The sequence below is a fragment of the Amblyomma mixtum genome, chromosome 8 (assembly GCF_055824585.1).
Source record: "Amblyomma mixtum isolate Tamu chromosome 8, ASM5582458v1, whole genome shotgun sequence".
Taxonomy (NCBI): domain Eukaryota; kingdom Metazoa; phylum Arthropoda; class Arachnida; order Ixodida; family Ixodidae; genus Amblyomma; species Amblyomma mixtum.
The window spans coordinates 80,003,805-80,023,512 of NC_143019.1; the positions used below are offsets into that span (position 1 = coordinate 80,003,805).

General features: G+C 48.7%; 1 protein-coding gene across 1 annotated transcript in view; it reads left to right on the top strand.

Annotated features, from left to right (window-relative positions):
- LOC149333164 (uncharacterized) overlaps positions 1-12,208 on the top strand; it is a 70,090-nt gene extending 57,882 nt beyond the window's left edge. The window contains exons 2-3 of the mRNA XM_089557668.1: positions 11,296-11,419; positions 12,161-12,208. Of these exons, the coding sequence (XP_089413794.1) occupies positions 11,296-11,419; positions 12,161-12,208 (172 nt within the window). The remainder of the gene's footprint in view (positions 1-11,295; positions 11,420-12,160) is intronic.
- The last annotated feature ends 7,500 nt before the right edge of the window (positions 12,209-19,708 follow it).

A 19,708-nucleotide genomic window follows, 5' to 3' on the forward strand; every position in this document is an offset into this window, starting at 1 on the left:
TACAGACAGATCTTCACCGGCTGGCTACATAGTTCTCTTAAATTGTGGGTTTCGCAAAATACCACAAGCAAAAATTACGTGACCCGTTCCCACGCGCGTGTGGCACACTGCTTTGAAATGTAAAAATCTGTTCCAATTATGCGCACGTCGCGTATTTTGTGCCCTTATTTTGCGGCTAAACAAAGAGAATGTGTAGCATATAAGTGAACAAGCTTACCTCGCACAAGCGGGTGTTCATGGATGGCACGAAGCGTTCCCGCCCTATTAACCACCGTTGCTGATCACTGTTTCCTTCACGAATGCAGAAAAACGCTTTTCTTGCCTGAGTCCTGTTGCTGAACCCAAAGGCACAGCAACCAGTCATGACGCCATAGAATTTCTCGCATTTGGCGTCCACGACCTGACTAAAAAAAAAAAAAAACGAACTCCCTTAAAAGGCATGCATTCAGCCCTCGCTCTTGGAAGGGATATGGCAGCGCGAAGTCAAGTGACCCGCATCAGCCAGTCGGCGCGCCGGCGGCACGCGGAAAAAGAATGCGATACTATAAAAATTTTCCAGTGACTCTAGGAGGCGCTAGAGTCACTGGAGTCACTTGAGTCACACGTTCTAGTTCACTATAGTCACACGATAACTGCTGGTACTGTTACGAACAAAAGTTATGAAACATTCCAGTTTAGCTGAACTTAAAAGTAGCTCCAAGCCGACGGCGGCGGTCGCTTGCTATTGCGACGGCGCCGGTCTGGCGGCCTGGAAGGAAAATGGCGCCTGCCGGATGTAGTTGCCAGTAGAACTAGCACCTTTGCGGTACTCTAAAATTTTCCAGTGACTCTAGAGGCGCTGCTGCCGCGCGCCATCTGTTGGGGCAGTGGCGTACATTGCAAGATGGAGGTGGACGGAGTGGTTTTAATGTACCCCGCCTGACGGCGCTACGCGCGCGCCCAGCGAAGAGGAAAAGTAGCGGAAAAGTACAGAGGGCAAAACATGTGCCCAGAACGACACAACTGCGTGTTCCGCAGCTCCCAAAGCCGCTGCGACCAGACAGGCAAAAAATGACGAAAAAACCCAATGTGTATAACTGCACATGCTTACGTCCACACCCTTTCTAACCCAATGTTATTGCTAGATATCGCCCGTTCAGCCCAACACACGCCATGGACGTGTTCTAGGCAAGCGTTTTGCGCTCTGTACTTTTCTATTCGCTTAAATGCCGCATCTGCAATTTTCATTCTCATAATTACTAATATACAACACAGTACATGTCTCTAAAGCACCCTGCTAAGACAACGTCGTATTCACTAGACACGCCTTTGTTCACTCCAAACCATCGAGCTGGAGTGATATATATCCTTTCTGTACATAACCATGTAGTATAAATACCATGAAAACAAAGAGCTTGCGTGGCGGATTCTTTAGCGTGGTCGTCTCGCACTCCGGCGGCCCTTGTTCGATTCCCCAACTCGACCAATTTCCTACTTGCTTTTATTTAAAAATGCTTCTGGGATTTTTCGCTCACGGCCAGCGCCGCCGACGGCGACACCGGATTTTCTTTGACACGGGGCCCTTAACGTTGTCGCGTTGAAGACCAGCGCCGCGCGGAAGCCGTCTCAGCAGAACGCCGTTAGATCAGGGGGAAGCAAATCCCGGAGTCTTGTGTGTGTTGCTTCCCTCTCCACCATCGCTAGCCGGCGCGGCGCCAAGGGAATTACGTCAGCTCATGTCGTCGATTCTTCCAGAATGTCGGCGTAGTTTCTACTGAATGCTGACGGAGAGGGCGTAGCCACGAGTGTGCTAAATGATGTCCTCTCCCCCTTCACTAGCGCGGCGGCGGCGGCGGCGCAACACAAGAACGATCTCGAAGCATCTCGAAGCCAGTCTCCGCGCCTAACCAATGGGGACTTGCCCTGGGCGAGAAGGAGAAGAAAATAGCACAGCTACTACTGTGTGTATGTGCGCGCCTGCCTTGGCGCGAAGAACAAACAGACGAGGAGCACGCCTATATGTGAAGGGCTTTGACCGCTCTCTGTCAACCCGAGCTGCTATTCAAGCTTCAGAGAAGCGCACCCGCTCGATCGACTCCCGGGATAACACCATTCGCCCAGCCCCGTACCAACGTGGCAGCGTGCGCCAAGCTGCGGGACGACCTTGTCGTGAACCTCTGGGCGTCGGACTGTGGCAGTGCCCGGTGAACAAAACTGTGTTTTGTTTGTTTGACTCTCTTTTGTGTTAGTGTACTTTAGGTGCAATAATTCTTTTGTATTCTAATTTCTCTCGAATGTGTCTTTGCGCTAGCTGCCTTGTATTGTAAATCAGTTAGTATGTGCTCGTACAAGTGATTGTGAAATCCTCTGTATCGTCTCTTTGCTGCGTACACTTTGTTTTGTTTGTGAACCTTTGGCTCCGGCCCATTCTCCGGCTTGCGACCACCGAAAGCTTGGCACCAAACGACCAACCCCCTTGTCACTTGGTAGCTGGTCTCTGGCTGAGCTTGGCACGCTGAGTCGAGGGCATCTCTCTTGTGACCGAGATTGCTACCTCCCCACGCTCTAAGGGTGTCTGGGAACGCGCGCATAAATGTGCGAAGTGGTGACAACGTCTCAAAACGACTCAGGCTATGAGAGACGCCGTAGTGAAGGGCTGCGGAAATTTCGATCACCTGGGGTTGTTTAACGCGCACTGGCATCGTACAGTACACGGGCGTCTAGTATTTCACCTCTAGTATTTCACCTCTAGTGTTTCACCTCTAGAAGCCGAACACCATAATCACTGAGCCAGCGCGGCGGCTGTTTACGATTTCCTCTAACACAGATTCTTTTGAAGCCAAGAGTAAGCTACCGTAGTGAGCCAATGCCGGCTATCAAATCGCGATTGCGAAAAGTTAGAGGTACTCTCACAAAGAACTTAATTCGGTTTGTATATATAGATTACCGAACTCTAACACGAAGCTATTCCGTTTACTGAAAGCCGGGATTTTATCAGCTAGATAAGGCCACAAATTGTAATACAGGGGTCGCCTTCACCGGCCGATTACGGAACTAGACTGCGGTGTGTCGACACTGTTTTTTGGGAGCGCATTGGAGAGACTATGCTACACCGCCATTAATTCACTTCAAAACGATGATGACAGAATATTCTTAGGTGTACATGTACCCAGGTTGAAAAGGGTGGCGGGAATTTTTTTAACTCCAATTTATCGCAATAAATGCCTATTTTGCAGCGGGACAAGCATTAAAATCCCGAGAAAGAGCCATAAAATCCATCTTTACAGCTTATGTTAATTGACTGAGGTTGTCTAAATGCCCTTAAAAGGACGTCGCCAGGATTAGGCAGTGAACGCCAGGATCTGAAAGGTGCCTGACACAAGACGCAGGAAAACAACAATAGTTCAACTTCTGCGTTTGAGAGTCAGTTCACCCATGACTCCTTTGGTTTTAGATGTTTGGTCTGGGAGAGATTCTGAAAGATTCCGCCAATTTACATAATATCTGTATGCTTAATCGCTTACTTCGTTACTAAATCCTCATGAAGTTGTGTTAGCGACGAGGTACAGTCGAAATTCACAATTTTTCCTTGTCATTTTAGCCGAATATTATTGTTTGAAATTGGTGAAAACAGGCTTAAGGAGATCCCTGTGATTCATGTGGCATTCACTGGATTTTCAATCCCCATCAGTATATGAGGTACCTGTTTGGCCTGGATGCAATCCCTAACCTAGTCCCGAAATCGCTCGTTTCGGTACCGTGGTGTGGCGCAGTAGCGCTTCAGGGAGATCATAAAGTGAAAGCCACACGATTGAGGGCGAGTGGATGGAATAAAAAAGATGACCTGCTTTCACCTTAATATATTTCGTCTGACGTCCTGGTCCTTCGATTCCTTATACGACAACGGTGAATAACGGAAAGTTGGGCTAGTTGGATTCATCTATAAACCATAGCGCTACACAACGAAGACGAAGGAGAAAAGGGCAAGACAGGGGCTTGTCCGGTGAAAAAGTAATTTTCTCGGCTAAAGGGTTTCACCATGGTGCTCTGCTATTGCGAGAATGTATGGCTTCGTTGACGTTAAATAAACATTTTATACAGATAGGCATTGCCAGAATACCATGGGGGTTGAGAAGCGGGTGCTTTTGACAATGTATAATCTTTCGCAAATCTTTCGCAAAGCACTTGAATCGCCATTTTTAATTGATTTGTTGTGCACTTTCAAATGCAGCCGTCGCTATGAAATTGTGCAGGAATACCGATGGCATAGAAAGGCTGGCCTATATCGCAATTGGCAGCTTAGCGTAGTCGCACACGAAAACGAGCTGAACGCATCGCTAAGGCCGAAGAAGAGCGAGCCAGCGCGGCTTCGCGTCAGACTACGAAAGCACCGGGGGGTGCTGAAAGCGTTAGACAGGAAGGAAATGAGTAGCAGATGAAGACGGTGGCACGTAAAGCATAGAAAGGTGCGAGAGTGTCCGAACACTTCTTCTGTTCGAAGAAAAGAGGCTGCATACGGAGGGTCCTCAAGCTTCGAAAGCAGCACTGGGGAAAAAGCAGCCTGCCCAGATCTAATTACAGAACTGGATGAAGGGAGCGGAACATGCAGGAGCGAAAGAACACGGCTGTTTTCTGAATACCGCTACCGCCATCTATGAACAGCACTCGAATGTGCTACGCTTGTGCGCGCAGGGAATTCCACACTTTCAACAGTTTCGACAGCGCCATAAATTGCAGTTTTTTTTCGCTTGCTTAAGGCGCGTATGGCATCGAGCACATGTATTGAAAGCTTCTTGTGAAGACAACGTGCGCCTTTCCTTTGTTCCTTGCCTTTGCGCGTACTTGATGAAAATTGGAGGCGGGATGAATACAACATGCGGAACGAGTTTCATTACGCTGTAAGAACTCGTTAGAAAAAAGTAATCACGACACACAAATTCTTGTTCACAATGTCTCGTCAGCACTTCCACACTCATGACGCGAAAACAGCGAAACAAAACTCTTAATTTTTGATACGGGCGGATGCCATGCTATCTTACGTCGGTACGTAGTAAATTTGTGCTAGAAAATCGCTATTTCTTACATTCACTGGAGGGCCGAGACGGCTTTGATTCTCGACAGTTAGGGAAAGACTTTTTGTGGTAACTGAATAGATTGGCTGAGTAAACATTTGCGGCACTTTGATTGTCGGTGAGCTTGCCGCACTCTGTGTTCTCAAGATTTGAGCGTTCTCTGTGGTCTGTACAGAAACAGCCGTTATCTCTCTCCGATATGCAAGGGCTCAATATCGGCCATTAAACACGGCAGCGTGAATACTGCATAGACCGGCCGTATACAATCTGGCTACAAATTCTCTTAGGAGGCCCGTCGTAATTTCCCACTGTCGCCACGTCTCGTCAGAGCTTCTTCCCTTAGCAGCTCTGGAGTTAGTTATTGGGCTCTCGTCAGCGCTATATGTGCCGATAGCGGCGTGTGGTTACTTTGAGTCAGGATGCTATATCCCGCATCTGAGGATATTGTTCTGGCATTTTAAAGGAAACATTTCCTGCTGTGATCTCATACACGGTGAAGCTTTCATATCGAGGCGTTCGCAACTTCCTCGCACACGTGGAAAGCTTTTTGAGGTTAAAAGTACGAGAATACAGGTGCAGTTCTTGAGCAGGTAACTGGCTGGAGTCATGGAGTGGCTGTAGAGGCCCACGTCTCATACTCGTACACGGTAAGGTATGGAAAAACTGAGGACGTACCTCTGAATTACTGAAACGATTGCCTGCATGACTACCTTCGTGAGCAAGGCGTTGTCTCAGCACAGAGACTCACGCTTATATTCATGAAGACGGTGGTAACATCAAAGAGATACGCCGCCGCACCACAATATTGGAATTCGCCAAAGATTCCCCGCTGCGCAAACGGGTTGCACTGGGATTTTTCAGTTACCCTCTAACTGAATACTTTGCGCCAGCAACACAGTGTTTCAAATGCCAGAGACATGGACAGATCTTCAAACAATGCACCGGCCCGCTTCGCTGCAAAGTATGCGATGGCCCTCACTAATACAAGGAATGAACGTCGAGAGCGCAACGAAAATGCGCAAACTGCAATGGCTCACACCCCGCATCATACGGAAGGTGTGCCAGAAAGAAAGCCGCTACACTCGCACGCACAGTAGGACAAGTACAAGGAAAACCGTCCAAACATCGTGACCAGCCACCGAATCCTGAATTTGTATTTGCATCTATCCAAGACCGAGATCAAAAACTCAATAAAACAAGACATCTGGAAACTCCTACGCAGGTGCTGCTAAGAAAAAGAGTGGCAAGCCCTCGATCTCTTCCCCTGAGATATTTTTGTATTACTGATACCTATGCTGTTAGCAGACATCAAGGCTGTTTCCGCGCAAGCCCTTCGTCAAGAAGTCTTCCTGATGTAGAAGCTGTTTTGGCAATGGAGCCGTTGGTGGCGACATCTTACGGCCCACAGGGGCGCTTCTCACTACTGCAGTAATCATGGCTTCTGCAACAACAACCTCACCTTATCTTACAATTCACAACACCTCACGCAAATTCACCATATTTCAGTGGAACACTCGTGGTCTTGAGTCGAAACTTTCAGACTTTCGACAGCTGATGCGAGCGTATTACTTTCCTTTTTTTGTGATATCAGAAGTGTGAGTTGGAGACCAGTTCCGATTGAACGGCTACCACGTCCTTCATTCGCAGCGACCAGGTGACGTCAGCAGGTTGTTGGTAGGCTTCGGTCAGGATATTCCGGCTTCCTTGGTTCAAGTCCCGCCTCACCGTGAAAAAGAGTATGTGGTTGTCCTGACAGTAATTGGTAGGCAGCTGCTGAAAACTTCTTTTAGTGTGCTGACTTAGAAACACTTGGCAGTGATCATTACCCAATTCTCATATGCGCTCGTAATGCGCAGACGTCACCAAGGAGATAACTTATAAAGTATACAAGTTGGGATATCTATAAGAATGCAGTGATCAGGGGAATTAGAGCTGCAACACAGAACACTGAATTTATCTTCTCATTAGCCCGTTACCTGGAGTCGAGCACACAAATCACAGCGAAAACTGACACAGTACCGTTAAATAATGAGGAATACGAAAGGCTGTGTGCGATGCGTAGGCGTGCCGAAAAGAAATCTTTGCGCACGAAAACTCTTGAGCATCTTCCGGCCTGCCGACGGGCACAATGACTCATTACGCGGTACCTAGACAAACTTACTTAGCCGACAAAGGTGGCGAGATAACATTGGATGTACGAAAACCGGGTGCCAGAATTTGGCGGACTGCTCGAGCTACGCTCATGCCTCCTCACCGGTTTCACCCCTTTGCCATACTATCTCTGCATGAACGCAAATAATTAAAAGAAACTTCGGAGGAATACTGCCGGCTTCTATCGGCGAGCTCACAGCATTCGACACCAAAGATAAATTGTCAATATTGTCTCCCACAGGCGGCCACACCTGCGTTGGACCGACCGTTCACCATAATAGAACTAAACGCGGCTATCGCTGAATCAGACAAGGGAACGTCTCCGGGAAATGATCAGGTGAGCTATGGAGCTCTTGCAAAGCTACCTCAAAACTGCCGTCTTCGCCTGCTAGAATATTACAGCTGTTCCTGGCATGCTGGTGAGGTACCTGCGGAACGGAAGCTGACTAAAATTATTCCCTTTTTAAAACCGGCAAAGCAGCCAACTATCTACTCAACTTTTCCAATAGGCCGATTGCCATACTGAGTTGAGCAGGTAAACTTATGGAGCGTATGATCCATAAGAGCATAACACGGTTTCTCGAAAGCCGCAATAAATACTACCAAGAAATGAACGGGTTTCGTCAGCAGAGATTCGCCATTGACAATGTCATTGCCGTCGTCACATCACATGAAGAAAAGATACATGCTGGGCGTATCCCGATCGCTGTTTTTCTCGAAATAAAGGCGGCGTTTGATTCTGTTTTCCACCATGCCTTTCTCGCAGCCTTGTCTTGAACTTGGTGGCAACGTGTTCAAGTGGATAGAAAACCATTTAAAAGAGCGACAAATTTCTATGAGTACCCCGGATGGCTCAACACTGTCTCACGCAATAGAGCAGGGCGTACCACAGGGTGCTGTGCTCAGCCCCCTCTTGTTCAGTATCACGCTAGTAAAAAATAGCACGAAACTTACCAAAGGCAGTGCGCATCATGCTGTATGCAGATGATATCCGCATCTGGAGCGAATCCAGATCGCGCTACGTCACGCAACAACGTCTTCAGAAAGCATTACTAAACATCTCCACGTACTTGGCTCCCTGAGGACCGCATCTTTCTTTAGAAAAAAGTGGAATTCACGAGGAAAAAAATGACCACATGTCGGCTCCTTCTTCATGGGAAGCTGCTACCCTACGTACGGACCCAACGATTACTCGGCATTCTCATCGACTGGAACCTGTTTTGGACACCCCATGTTAAAAAAAAAACACCGTGTGAGAATAGCGGCAGCATCACAAATCTTCAAGTTCATGGCAGGAACACGCTGAAGCTGCAATTGTCGCTCTATGATTCTCCTTCATAAGGCCTATGTTGATAGTCGTTTGCGATATAATTTACCAATTTTACAGAAAATGTCACCTACAAATAAGAGGACGCTGGATGCAGTGCGAAGAACCTGCCTGCGGATCTGTCTTGGCCTTTTGAACAGCTCCTCCACCTCGGGAACAGTTGCGGAAGCAGGAAGTCTACCGCTCGAAGTCATCGCCGCCCAGGGGACGATTGTAACCCATCTACGTCATATGCTTCAAGAGAATCAACATTTCTTGCACCGAGTCCATATAACCCACAGCAATTACGGCTGCGGTCAAGTTGTACAGATATTACATGTTCCTGCCAACAATCAGCCACGTAAAGGACTGGCTCAAACTATTCCTTCTTCGACTCTCTCAGCTCTTGTAATCAAGTGAGTGAGTGAGTGAAAAACATTTATTGTCCAACAGAATGAGACTACCTCACCCAGACCTCCCCTGTCCCATACCCTCAGTTAAGGGAGGAGGATCAGGAGAGATCCGGCCGCATGGGGTAGTCGCGTCAGATGCTGGCCGGGATCTCTTGTATCCCGGCGGCCTCTTCAGCCAGTCGGACGGCGGTGAGCTGGAGCTCAGGGTCCGAGCTCCGGAGCAAGGTCTCCCAGGCGTCTCTACTATTAATGTTCTTCGCCCTGCCTGGGGATTGGCTACACTCCCATATTATGTGGTCGAGGGACCCTCTCGCTCCGCACTTCTTGCACTTATCGTCTTCTATTTCAGGAATTATATGTTTGCATAGAATTGGGTGTGGGTAGACATCTGTTTGTAGACGCCTCCACGCCACCGCCTGTTGATTGTTGAGTGTTATGCTAGGCGGGGGAAAGTACCTGCGATGTTGTCTATAATATTCTGTAACTTCCTGACAGGAAATTAGTCGCCCTTCTCTCCCGTGATCTACGAGCGGTGGACCGTCGTGTGCAGCTCGGTGGTAGAGATCTCGAGCCACCTCGTGGGCCGCCTCGTTGCCACGGACAGATTCGTGCGCGGGGGTCCAGATTATATTGATTGTTCTATTCAATGTCGCTTGTCTTAAAATTTTGGCAGCGAGGGGAGAGACTCTCCCTCTGCTAAAATTTTGGACTGCAGCTTTGCTGTCGCTTATGACGTATTTAGCTTTGGAACCGACGCAAGCTAGTGCTATTGCGACCTCCTCCGCCGTCTCAGTGTTTGTCCCTAAGACGGTTGCGGCCGTAATGAGGCTACCCGCTCCGTTCACTACCGCGACGGTCATGCACTGACTATGTATATCACCCGCTGCGTCTACGTAGGCGACCTCCTCCTCAGGCTTGTCACCGTAGATGCGGTCTATCACCTGTGCCCGTTTTTGTCTTCTTTCCTTGTTTATTTCTGGTTGCATGTTCTTGGGTAAGGGGGGAATCCTGAGATTGCTCCTAATCTCCATGTCGATATCCTCCCTCTGTCTAGCTCCCCTATCTGTTTTGAGTCCGACTTTGGCTAGTGTGGCTCTTCCGGCATGTGTTATGCTGAGTCTTTCTAGCTGTGATGTATGGACTGCTTCTGCGAGCTCTGTAAGCGTGTTATGTATGCCCAGTGATAGGAGTTTTTCCGAGGATGTGCACATGGGCAGGCCTAGAGCTTTCTTGACGCACTTCCTTATGAGAGCGTCGATCTTGTTCCTCTCTGCTGCTTTGAGATTTAGGTACGGCGTAGCGTAGCTGACTCTACTTATTATGAAAGCTTGTATGAGCCTAAGTAGGTTTTTTTCTTTAAGACCGCCTCTTTTGCTCGAGACACGTTTGATGAGATTGAGGGTCTGCATCCCGTGGCTCTCAAGCTTTTTGATGGTTGTCATGTTTTTTCCATTTGATTGCATATAAAGGCCTAGGATTCTGATTGTGTCCACTTTGGGCACCTCCTTTCCTCCTACAGAAATCTGAATTTCCGAGGGTGGTTTGTTCCTCAGAGCCTTATCGTTATATATAAATATTTCAGATTTTTCGGGCGAACATTCTAAGCCCCTTTCTTCTACATACATCGAAATTATATTGGCAGCTGCCTGTAGGGTTTGGTTAATCTCTGCATCACTTCCTCGGTTGATCCATAGATTAATGTCGTCCGCATACAGGCTATATTCTAAGTTTGGGTTGCCAATTTTCTCAAGTTCGCCCGGGAGTTCTCTCATGGCCATGTTAAAGAGAATGGGTGATAGCACCGACCCTTGAGGGGTTCCCTTGCTTCCCAGCTTTATTTCCCCGGATTTAATCTCCTGGAAGCTTATGCTCGCAGTTCTATCTGTGAGGAAGTCACTTATGTAGCGATAGGTTTTGTGGCCTACTCCGGCGTGGCTGAGTCCTTTCAATATTGCCTCATGTTTGACGTTATCAAATGCCTTTTTGAGATCGAGACCTAGGATAACCTTTGCATCCTTGGTTCTGGAGTCAATGATATCATGTTTTAGTCGCAGCATGACATCTTGTGTGCTGAGATGTGGTCGGAATCCATACATCTCATCTGGCCACTTCCTATTCTTTTCCATGTAATTCGAGATTCTGGTTTGGACGACATGCTCCATTAGTTTTCCTACGCACGATGTGAGGGATATAGGTCGGAGGTTCCCTATCTGCGGCTGCTTCCCGGGCTTAGGTATTAGGACCACGGTGGCTGTTTTCCATTGCGGGGGAATCTCACCCTTCTCCCAGCACTCCTGCATGTAACCTGTGAGGGCCTTTATGGAGTTGTCGTCGAGGTTCCTTAACATTGTGTTCGTAATCCCGTCTGGACCAGGAGCCGATCTGGTTTTGAGTCTGGCTATTTCAGCCCTTACCTCGGCTACCGTAATGGCCGCGTCCAGGGCCTCGTTCGGGGCTCCTTCATAATCGGGAAGCCGGCTTTTATTTGTGTCTCCTATGTAGGTTTCAGCTAGTTTACGTATGAAGCTTTCGTCATCGTATTCCTCACACGCGTGTCTAACTTTGGTCATTGTAACTTTTGCTTGGGTCTTGGATTTTTTGGGGTCTATGAGATGCCTAAGAATGTTCCACGTCTGGGGGAGATTCATGCTCCTCTCCATTTCGTTGCATTTGCTATTCCAGTTTTGTTCGCACAGTTTAAACGTGTAATCCTCTATTTCTTTATTATGCCGCGCCAATCTTCTTTTGAGATTGCGGTTGTTCCTGCCCTGTTTCTTTAGTCGGCGCTCCATGCCTTGTTTGGCTTCCCACATGTGTAGGAGTCGGCTGTCCGCTATCTCGGGGGCTTTTTCCCCGTCTAGCACTTTTGTTACCTTTCCGGCATCCTTCTTAACTGCTTCGCACCACTCTCCGATATTATTTATGACTGTCTCGTCTCTGTTTCCTCTGAGCTCCCTAAAGTGGTCCCACTCTGTGATCGTCGTAGGGGTTCGTTTCTTGCCTATTTGTTCGTTCTTGGTTCTGATCTCTGTTGCTATGACATAGTGATCGCTGCCTAAGTTCTGTTCCGTGTTAATCCATTTCGCCGTTCCTACGTTTTTAAGGAGGGTTAAATCCGGTGAAGTGTCCACGCTGACGCTATTTCCGGCTCGTGTGGGGTGCTCCGGATCTGTTAGTATCGTAAGTCCCAGGTTGTGTATATCCTCCCATAATTGTCTCCCTTTTGGGTCTTCTTTCAGGTACCCCCATTCCGGGTGATGGGCGTTGAAGTCGCCTACTATGACTAGGGGTTGGTTTTCGGCTATTTTAAGTGCTTTGTTAATTATCGCCCTAAACCTAACCTTCCTCTGTTTGGGTGGGCTGTATATGTTTAAGAGAAAAGTGTTTGATTCTCCCTTTTTTCCTGTTAAAATTTCCACGAAGACGTTTTCTATTACGTTGTCTTCCAGATCGTGCTCTATTGTTGCTACGTTTCTCTTGACTAATGTTGATACCCTTGATTTGTCTCCCCTATTGCTATGGAAAACCTGATAACCCTGCAGTTTAACCGGACCGCCGGTCTCTTGCAGCGCAACTGCCAGCGGGGCTGTATCGAGCATCGACAAGGCGCTTTGTAGCACCGGCCGCTTGCGTCGGTATCCGCGACAGTTCCACTGCCAAATTTGGGTACTACTGCACGATCTGTCCATTGCTAAGCTTGACGATATTCTCCTCAACCTTAGCGAGCCGTGCATGTATGACGGCATTTTCCCCCTTGAGCTGCTGAAGTGCCTCAGTTATTAAATGGAAATGGTTCTGCATTTGGTTCTGGATTTGGTTAGCAAAATCCTCTAGTTTTCTATCCCTTTCCTTTGCGAAATTTTTTAAATGTCTGTCCATTTTGGCTTCTAGCTTGTTTAGCTTTTCGTCCACAGTCAGGTCTGAGTTGCTCTCTTCCCTGATTCTGCGCTTGGATGGGGGCGGGACGGCACCCTCGACCACCATGTTACTTTCGCTCTCCTGGCTATTATTTAGTGAGGTTTGTGCTTTAGCTGCTACCAAGGATGGTGGCCCTGTTTGGGGAGTGCTTACAACTGCCGTTGGCTTAGCCTCTGCCGTAGTCAGGGCTGTTTTTAAATTTTGTATCTCCCTCTTAAGACTGGAGATCGTATCACTCATATTTTTAACGATATTCGTTAGTCTTTTTATTTCCTCATCTTTCTTATCTTTCTTATTATTGCTGGCATCGCTCTGGGAGACCATGTTCGCGAAACTCACCCCTTTGCTTTCGCCGCCCCAGGCCGTTGATCCTCCCCGGGCCCGGCTGGAGGTCCGGTCTCTCGAGCTCGAACGTCTCCTGGATCTGCTTCTTCCTCTGGAGGCGCTCCTTCCCCGGGAAGTTTGTCGTTGTTCTCCTCCTAGCCTCGGAAAGGAGTTGTCTCGAACTGTATAGCCGCTCCCCTCGCTGCCTGGTTTAGTGCGCGGGCGGCTCTGGTGCACCCGTGACTGTTGCGATCGGTCGCTGGCTCCTGCCGCGGCCTCCTCTTCTCTCATTTTCTTCTCCCAGTATCTTTTCTTGACCTCGTACGGTGTGCGATGCATTAGCTTGCATTTGCTGTCTCCGAGTATGTGGTCTCTGCCGCAGAGTTGGCATTTCGGCGTGCAGGAGTGGTTTTCGGAAGGGTTCTCCTGCCCGCAGCCACGGCATTTGACGTTTTTGGGGTCCGGACATACGTCAATCCGGTGACCGAGTCGGCCACAGGCTATGCAGACTTCATATTTCTTCCGGTATAGGTAGCATCTGTGTGGGGCCCATCCTAGGATGACCGTTCTTGGTACTCTGGTTTCTTTGAAAAGAATTAGTATTGATGTAGAGTCCTTCCCTAATCTTCTGACCCCGATGATTTCGGGGTTCGCCTTGTGTCTTAGCATTCTCATGATGTCTTCTTGCGTAAATTCTCCATCAACGCCGTGTACCACCCCCTTGCCGCAGTCATCTGGCGTGGCCACGTAGGCGAAAACCGCGATGTCTTCTTCTCCAAGCTTGATTCGGCTCATGCTGGCGTATTTCAGTTTTCTCTCTCCGCTCGTGGTGGCGATGAGGATTGAATGTTGTTTCCTGTTGGGAATGACAACGTCTTCCTCGCCTACTTCGTTAGTATTTATACCCGCTGACGCTATGATGACGTTGGTCAGGTATGCGATTCCACGTTTGAGGAGCTTGTCAAGTCCTCCGCTAGGGCGGATGATGATCTTCTCAGCTCCCTCTGGTATTCTAGTGTCTTGTTTTTCGACCGACATGGCCGCCAATCTTCTCCCGGCTTGCTTGAGCCTGTATTGTTTTGTCTCAATTTCTTTCTTGCTCTTCTCTAGGGGAACATATTTCTTTCCCTTGCTTTGGAACCATTGGCCTGGTACGGTGAACTCTTGCGGGTCCACTGCGCTACCCTCGACCACTTCCATGGTTGCGTAAATTCAAATTTTCGCGGGCGGGTAACGCACCGACGGCGCTTGCTGCTCTTCCCGCTAGGGGCGCCGCTGCGTCGCGCCGCACCTGCCGGAGCCTCGCGCCCGATTGGGCGCCTGGGTGAGGCTTAGCTCTGGCCTGGAAGTAAATTCGTGATTTCTTGGAAATTCGGACTCACGTCTCGGAAAACTTGGTATTCTCGTGGTCCTGGTGACTTCCGACGTTCGATTATCCAAAAATCCCTGGTCGATGGGCGAGATTTCTCCGGATATCAGCATCGAAACACGAAGCCGTGCGCAGGCACGTCTGACCAAGCGGGCGCTCGCAGCGCCATCCCCTCTTGTAATCAAACAATTCATACGGGGTTTCACATCGAAAAACGGCATGCCACAGGCTGCGCTGCTACAAGCTGCTCTGAACTACTTAGCTGAGCAGTGTTCGCAAGGCACACACATCTTCACTGATAGCTCAGCTTCTCACGACTCAACATGCGGCCTTTATGTGGCCTCATCAGGCCAAAGGCTTTCATGGCGACTACAGCGTAGGACATCCTCCACTACAGCAGAGCTATACTGAATAAAAGAAACTGTCTCCTATATCCTGCACCATAGCGCAGGACACTGGGTAATCTTCACGGACTCGCAAGGAGGGCTACAAACCTTGTCCAACGTACTGCTGTCTCCTATATCCTGCGCCATAACGCAGGACTCTGTGTAATCTTCACGGACTGGCAAGGAGTGCTACAAACCTTGTCCAACATACTGAAGAGAATAAATCACGAGCCAATTTCTCTTGAAATTTAATGCCTGCACCCCTTGGCTGTTGCTGAATGCACTGCATAATGTTTCAGTAGATTCCAGCTCACTGCGGCATCCTAGCCAGCGAGAGAGCAGTCGCAGCGGCTGGCAAAGGTCTACAGCACAGTAACTACAAGCGCACATTCATCAAAAATCAGATGCGTCCCACCTCGCCAAACTATATACCAAGGATGAAAAGAACCGCCTCTGGAACTCGCCAAGTCATCATTACCCCTTTCTTCATTCCATCGACCCACAGCTCAAATCAAGACTACTACTCGGGCTGCCGCGTCACCTAGAAACAATTTGTCATCGCCATCGTCTTAATGTTGCGTTTACACGATACCGCTTTAAGCAAGCAGACTTTACGTAATGTGACATGAGCGGCTTAATTTAGATTGTGTTTCATATTCTCTTCGCATCCCCAGCGCACGCCAACGAACGTGCGCACTATGAACAATGCATGCAGTCCGTCATCCAAGTGTCACTCCAAGTGAACTCTATATTAGGTCCTTCAGGTTGCTACAGACAGCAGCGACGTGCAATGATATTCTTATTTGCCTATTTAGATGCTCTCGGTGTTTTACACTGACTCTAAATTGCCGAACACTTGATCAGTCCGCTGTGCGTGCACAAAACTTGACTTCCCTCTCTCATCCAAAGAAGCCATCATGCAGTGAACTATTGCGTTGCAACGTTCTTAACGACCGCACTCTTTTCTACCACCCTTCTTCCATCTTTACTCCCATACTCCCTCCCCTACGCAGAGGAGCATGTCAGCTAATATTCACGCCGGCTGAAATCAGTTTTTTTTTTCATTAAAGAGCTCTCTCTTTCTCTTTCTTGAGAACAACTGTTGGGTCTTATGGCACATAAGCAGCTACTGCTATGACATAAGGTGTAGAGAGAATTGTGAAAAAGCTGCAGCACGCCTATAAAATGGTTTGGTTTTCTTTATTGGGCTATAACGTTCCAAAGCAACTCAGCTTATGATGGACGCCGTAGTGAAGGGCTCCGAAAATGTCGACCACCTGGAGTCCTTGAACGTGCTCTGACATCGGACAGTAGACGGGCCTCTAGAATTCCGCCTGCATCGAAATTCAGCCACTGCGGCCAGAATCGAACCCACGTCTTTCGGGCCAGCTGCCGCGCGCCGTAACCAATGAACCACCGTGGCGGGGCCTATAAAGATGTAACGAATGGTCCCTTAATTTGATTTCGCTTGGGTGAAGGCACACTACCCGATGACATTGCGTTCGCCATGCTGTGGTTATTGTTTCTTGGTTTACTGCATATTCTTCCCTTTTTTCCCTCATCTGCGTTACACTCAGCAATGGAGCTCAGAGCGACGGATGCGTTACAACATGCGATACAACATGCGGTGGCATGCTCGCATATTATTGCGAAAGCAGTGATACGGAGGTTAACAGCCTAGCAAAATTTGTATCTTGCATGTGCACTTTGGGAGCACAGAAAACGAGGCAGGAACAGATATCACATCAGTATGCACGATTGGGAGTCGAACCCACGATGGCGCGAGCAGATCAGCTTCAAAGGACTCTGCGCGAGACTAGGATAAACGACAGTTTAAACTGGACTGGTTTCCGCTGTTGATGCGGTCTCTATTTTTGCCGCCCTTTTAGCTTGTTGTTTTCAGTCAGGCTAGTGCACTGCAGTCACTAGGTGTATGCTTTGTAAATAACCTGCATATAGCTCCTCTCTGTAATACATAAAGTTGTGTAGTAAATACCATGCACCACTCTCTCTCGTTGTGCGATGCAGAGCTTCATCAACTTCCATCTGCTCCATCCGGCGGCACTGCCGGCTCATCATCGTCGTCTGCGCAACAAAAATCCATCTTTTCGCACAGATTCGAATGTAGTAACCATTCACTGTAGTTTTTTTTTACTATTACTTCGGGTGTCCTCAGGGAATGGCCTCGAGCGCTGTTGTTTGAGTCCGCATGTTCTCATAAGAAGTTGTGTTTTACAGCCTTGGGCAGAAAGTTTGATTTCATCGCTGGGCAGACATGAAAAGGTTTAGTCATGTTAGCTATCGGAAATAAGTAGATAAAGCCTCAGGGACAGGGGCTGCTTTATTGTCGAATACTGGGATATGAATAACGCCGGGACAACTTTTGTCAAATCGGAAGAACAAGAATACGTTGTTCGATCTGCGTTGCCTTCGGCTCCGATTTTACACCGCGCCGTACTTTTAGTCTTAGACGTCGGTCGTGTCTTGATGGTGCTACTGGCCCTACGGGAGAATGATGACTTCTCAGTTACGGGCATCTCTAAGGGGATCGCTAGAACTTCATGAAGACAGCGAAGGAAGGAGGCTATGGCTTCCCAGGGCGAGTATTAGCCAACTGCAGTGTGTGGAGCCACAAAGCTATAAATTTAGTGACCACAACGACCCATGAGCGTCCCAGGGGCTTACCTAAAAGGGATAAGGAAACTCAGAGTGTATGAGAAATAGACATCAAGCCGGTAATATTACCTTAACACCCGAACATGAATGAGATGAATGCATCATGTGGCCAATTTGTAACGAAAGACTGCAGAAAAAATAAAATCGTTTGAACGTACTTAAACCGAGTAGACATGCGAAAGAATGTGTTGAGCCTGACGGGATCATGGTTTTGCTTTGGTGGATCGTCTGCACGCCTGGCGACGATATTATACTAAGGCGAATATCTGATCGAGGTTAATCTGGTCGTGCCTGTTCGCGCCACAGATGGAAGTTCATGAAGACGGTGATGTGCAATGCACAGCGGGAGGGTGTATTGCGGTTTAAATGGAGGCGTGATAAGTTGCTTCGATAGCATAGTGCTTTCGTGCACTGTCCAGTGGAGCTGATCTGCTGGCGCCGCCGCGGATTAGAATCTCAGACGCGGCAATATTTATTTTATTTTTTAGTTTACTTATTCAAGGTCATGGTCAAGGCTTCAGCGATGGCGCAGCTTTTGCTGCGTTTATCGTGAAGAAGAGGGTTTGCAGTAAAATCTTAGCTCAGCCTCTTAAATGACGTTAGAAGGCTCTAAGCATCCCCTTTTGGGAGAAAACGACAGCGTAATCTAGGTAGCAAAAACACGTCGTCCATTTGAAGCCACGCAGAAGCGAGTCCATCATGCGCTCGAAGGTGGCAGGAGCAGTGGAGAGGACGAAAGGCGTAACCTTGAATTTGTACAGGCCATCGGGGGTGACAAAGGCAGTCTTCTCACGATCCGGTTCGTCGACAGCAATTTTCCAGTAGCCTGAACGGAGACCAATAGAACAAAAATAGCTGTCACCATGTAGACAGTCGAGGGCGTCACCAATTTTCGGAAAAGGATAGACGTCTTCCTTACTTGATTAAGATGGCGATAGTCGACACAGAAGTGCGAGCTGCCATCTTTCTTTTTGACCAACACAACAGGGGATGCCCAAGGGCTGCTAGAAGGCTGGATAATGTTGTTCACCAGCATCTTGTTCACTTCTTTCTTGATGACGTGGTGCTCAGGAAGAGAGACACGATAGGGCCTTCTGTGTATAGGGTTGGCATCACCCGTATTTATGCGATGGGTCACGACCGAAGTTTGGCCAAGAGGACGATTCCCGAAATCGAAGACGTCACTGTAGGAAGCTATATAAAGGGTCGCAGAGTGTGTTGGAGTGGTTAGGTGGCAAATCTGCTTCGTTCATTGCAGAAGTAGGGTCCTGGCGTGAAGGGTTCGAGCCGAGAAGGGCATGGAGGCCAGAGCTAGGCTCAGCTGTGAGAGAAACTGTGCATTCGGCCAAAGGAACCAGTTCAGCGAGTGCGATGCCACAGGGTAAAACTTGGGAAGAGAGACTGAAGTTCAGAATCGGAAGGTAGGTGTAGTTGCCGTTGACGGTCAGTACTATGTGGGGAAGGATGCCGTTACGCTGGAGGACAACGTCCTTGATTGGGTACGTGACGTAGGCACCATCAGAAACGGAGGGAAACGGGGCCATTGGGACATAGACTGCAGCGTCGCGCAGCAGGCGAGTAGCGAGTAAATTCAGCGGCACGTAAGCGGGGCGGCTTGGGATCGGCGCTTTCAGAGCAGAGCGACAAGGCCAAACGAAAAAGGCCAGTGGAGTAATGAATTAGCGCCGCGTGCGTCGTTAAAAAGTCGATGCCGAGGATCACATCGTGGGGTCAATGGTTTAGGACAGTGAGCAGGACAGGTGTAGTACGACCGGCAATGCAAACACGCGCAGTGCGTAGTCCAACAACGGCAGAAGCACTTCCGTCCGCGACACGAACGGCTGCTGAAACGGCAGGTGTCACAACATTCTTCAGACGAATGGGACAGGAGGAGCTCAAGAGAGAAATTGCGGTGCCAGTGTCAGTGAGAGCTGTAACTGGTGCACCGTCCACGCAGATATCGAGAAGGTTGCGGCGAGGTGCGAGGGTCAGAAGAGGATTTTCGGGCCGGGTAATCAATGCAGCGTCACCTCTGGGAGCTGCATTGGTATTTTTCCGAGTCAGAGCCAGATAAGGGTGCAGTGAATGGGCGTTGAAATTGCGGCGAACGAGAG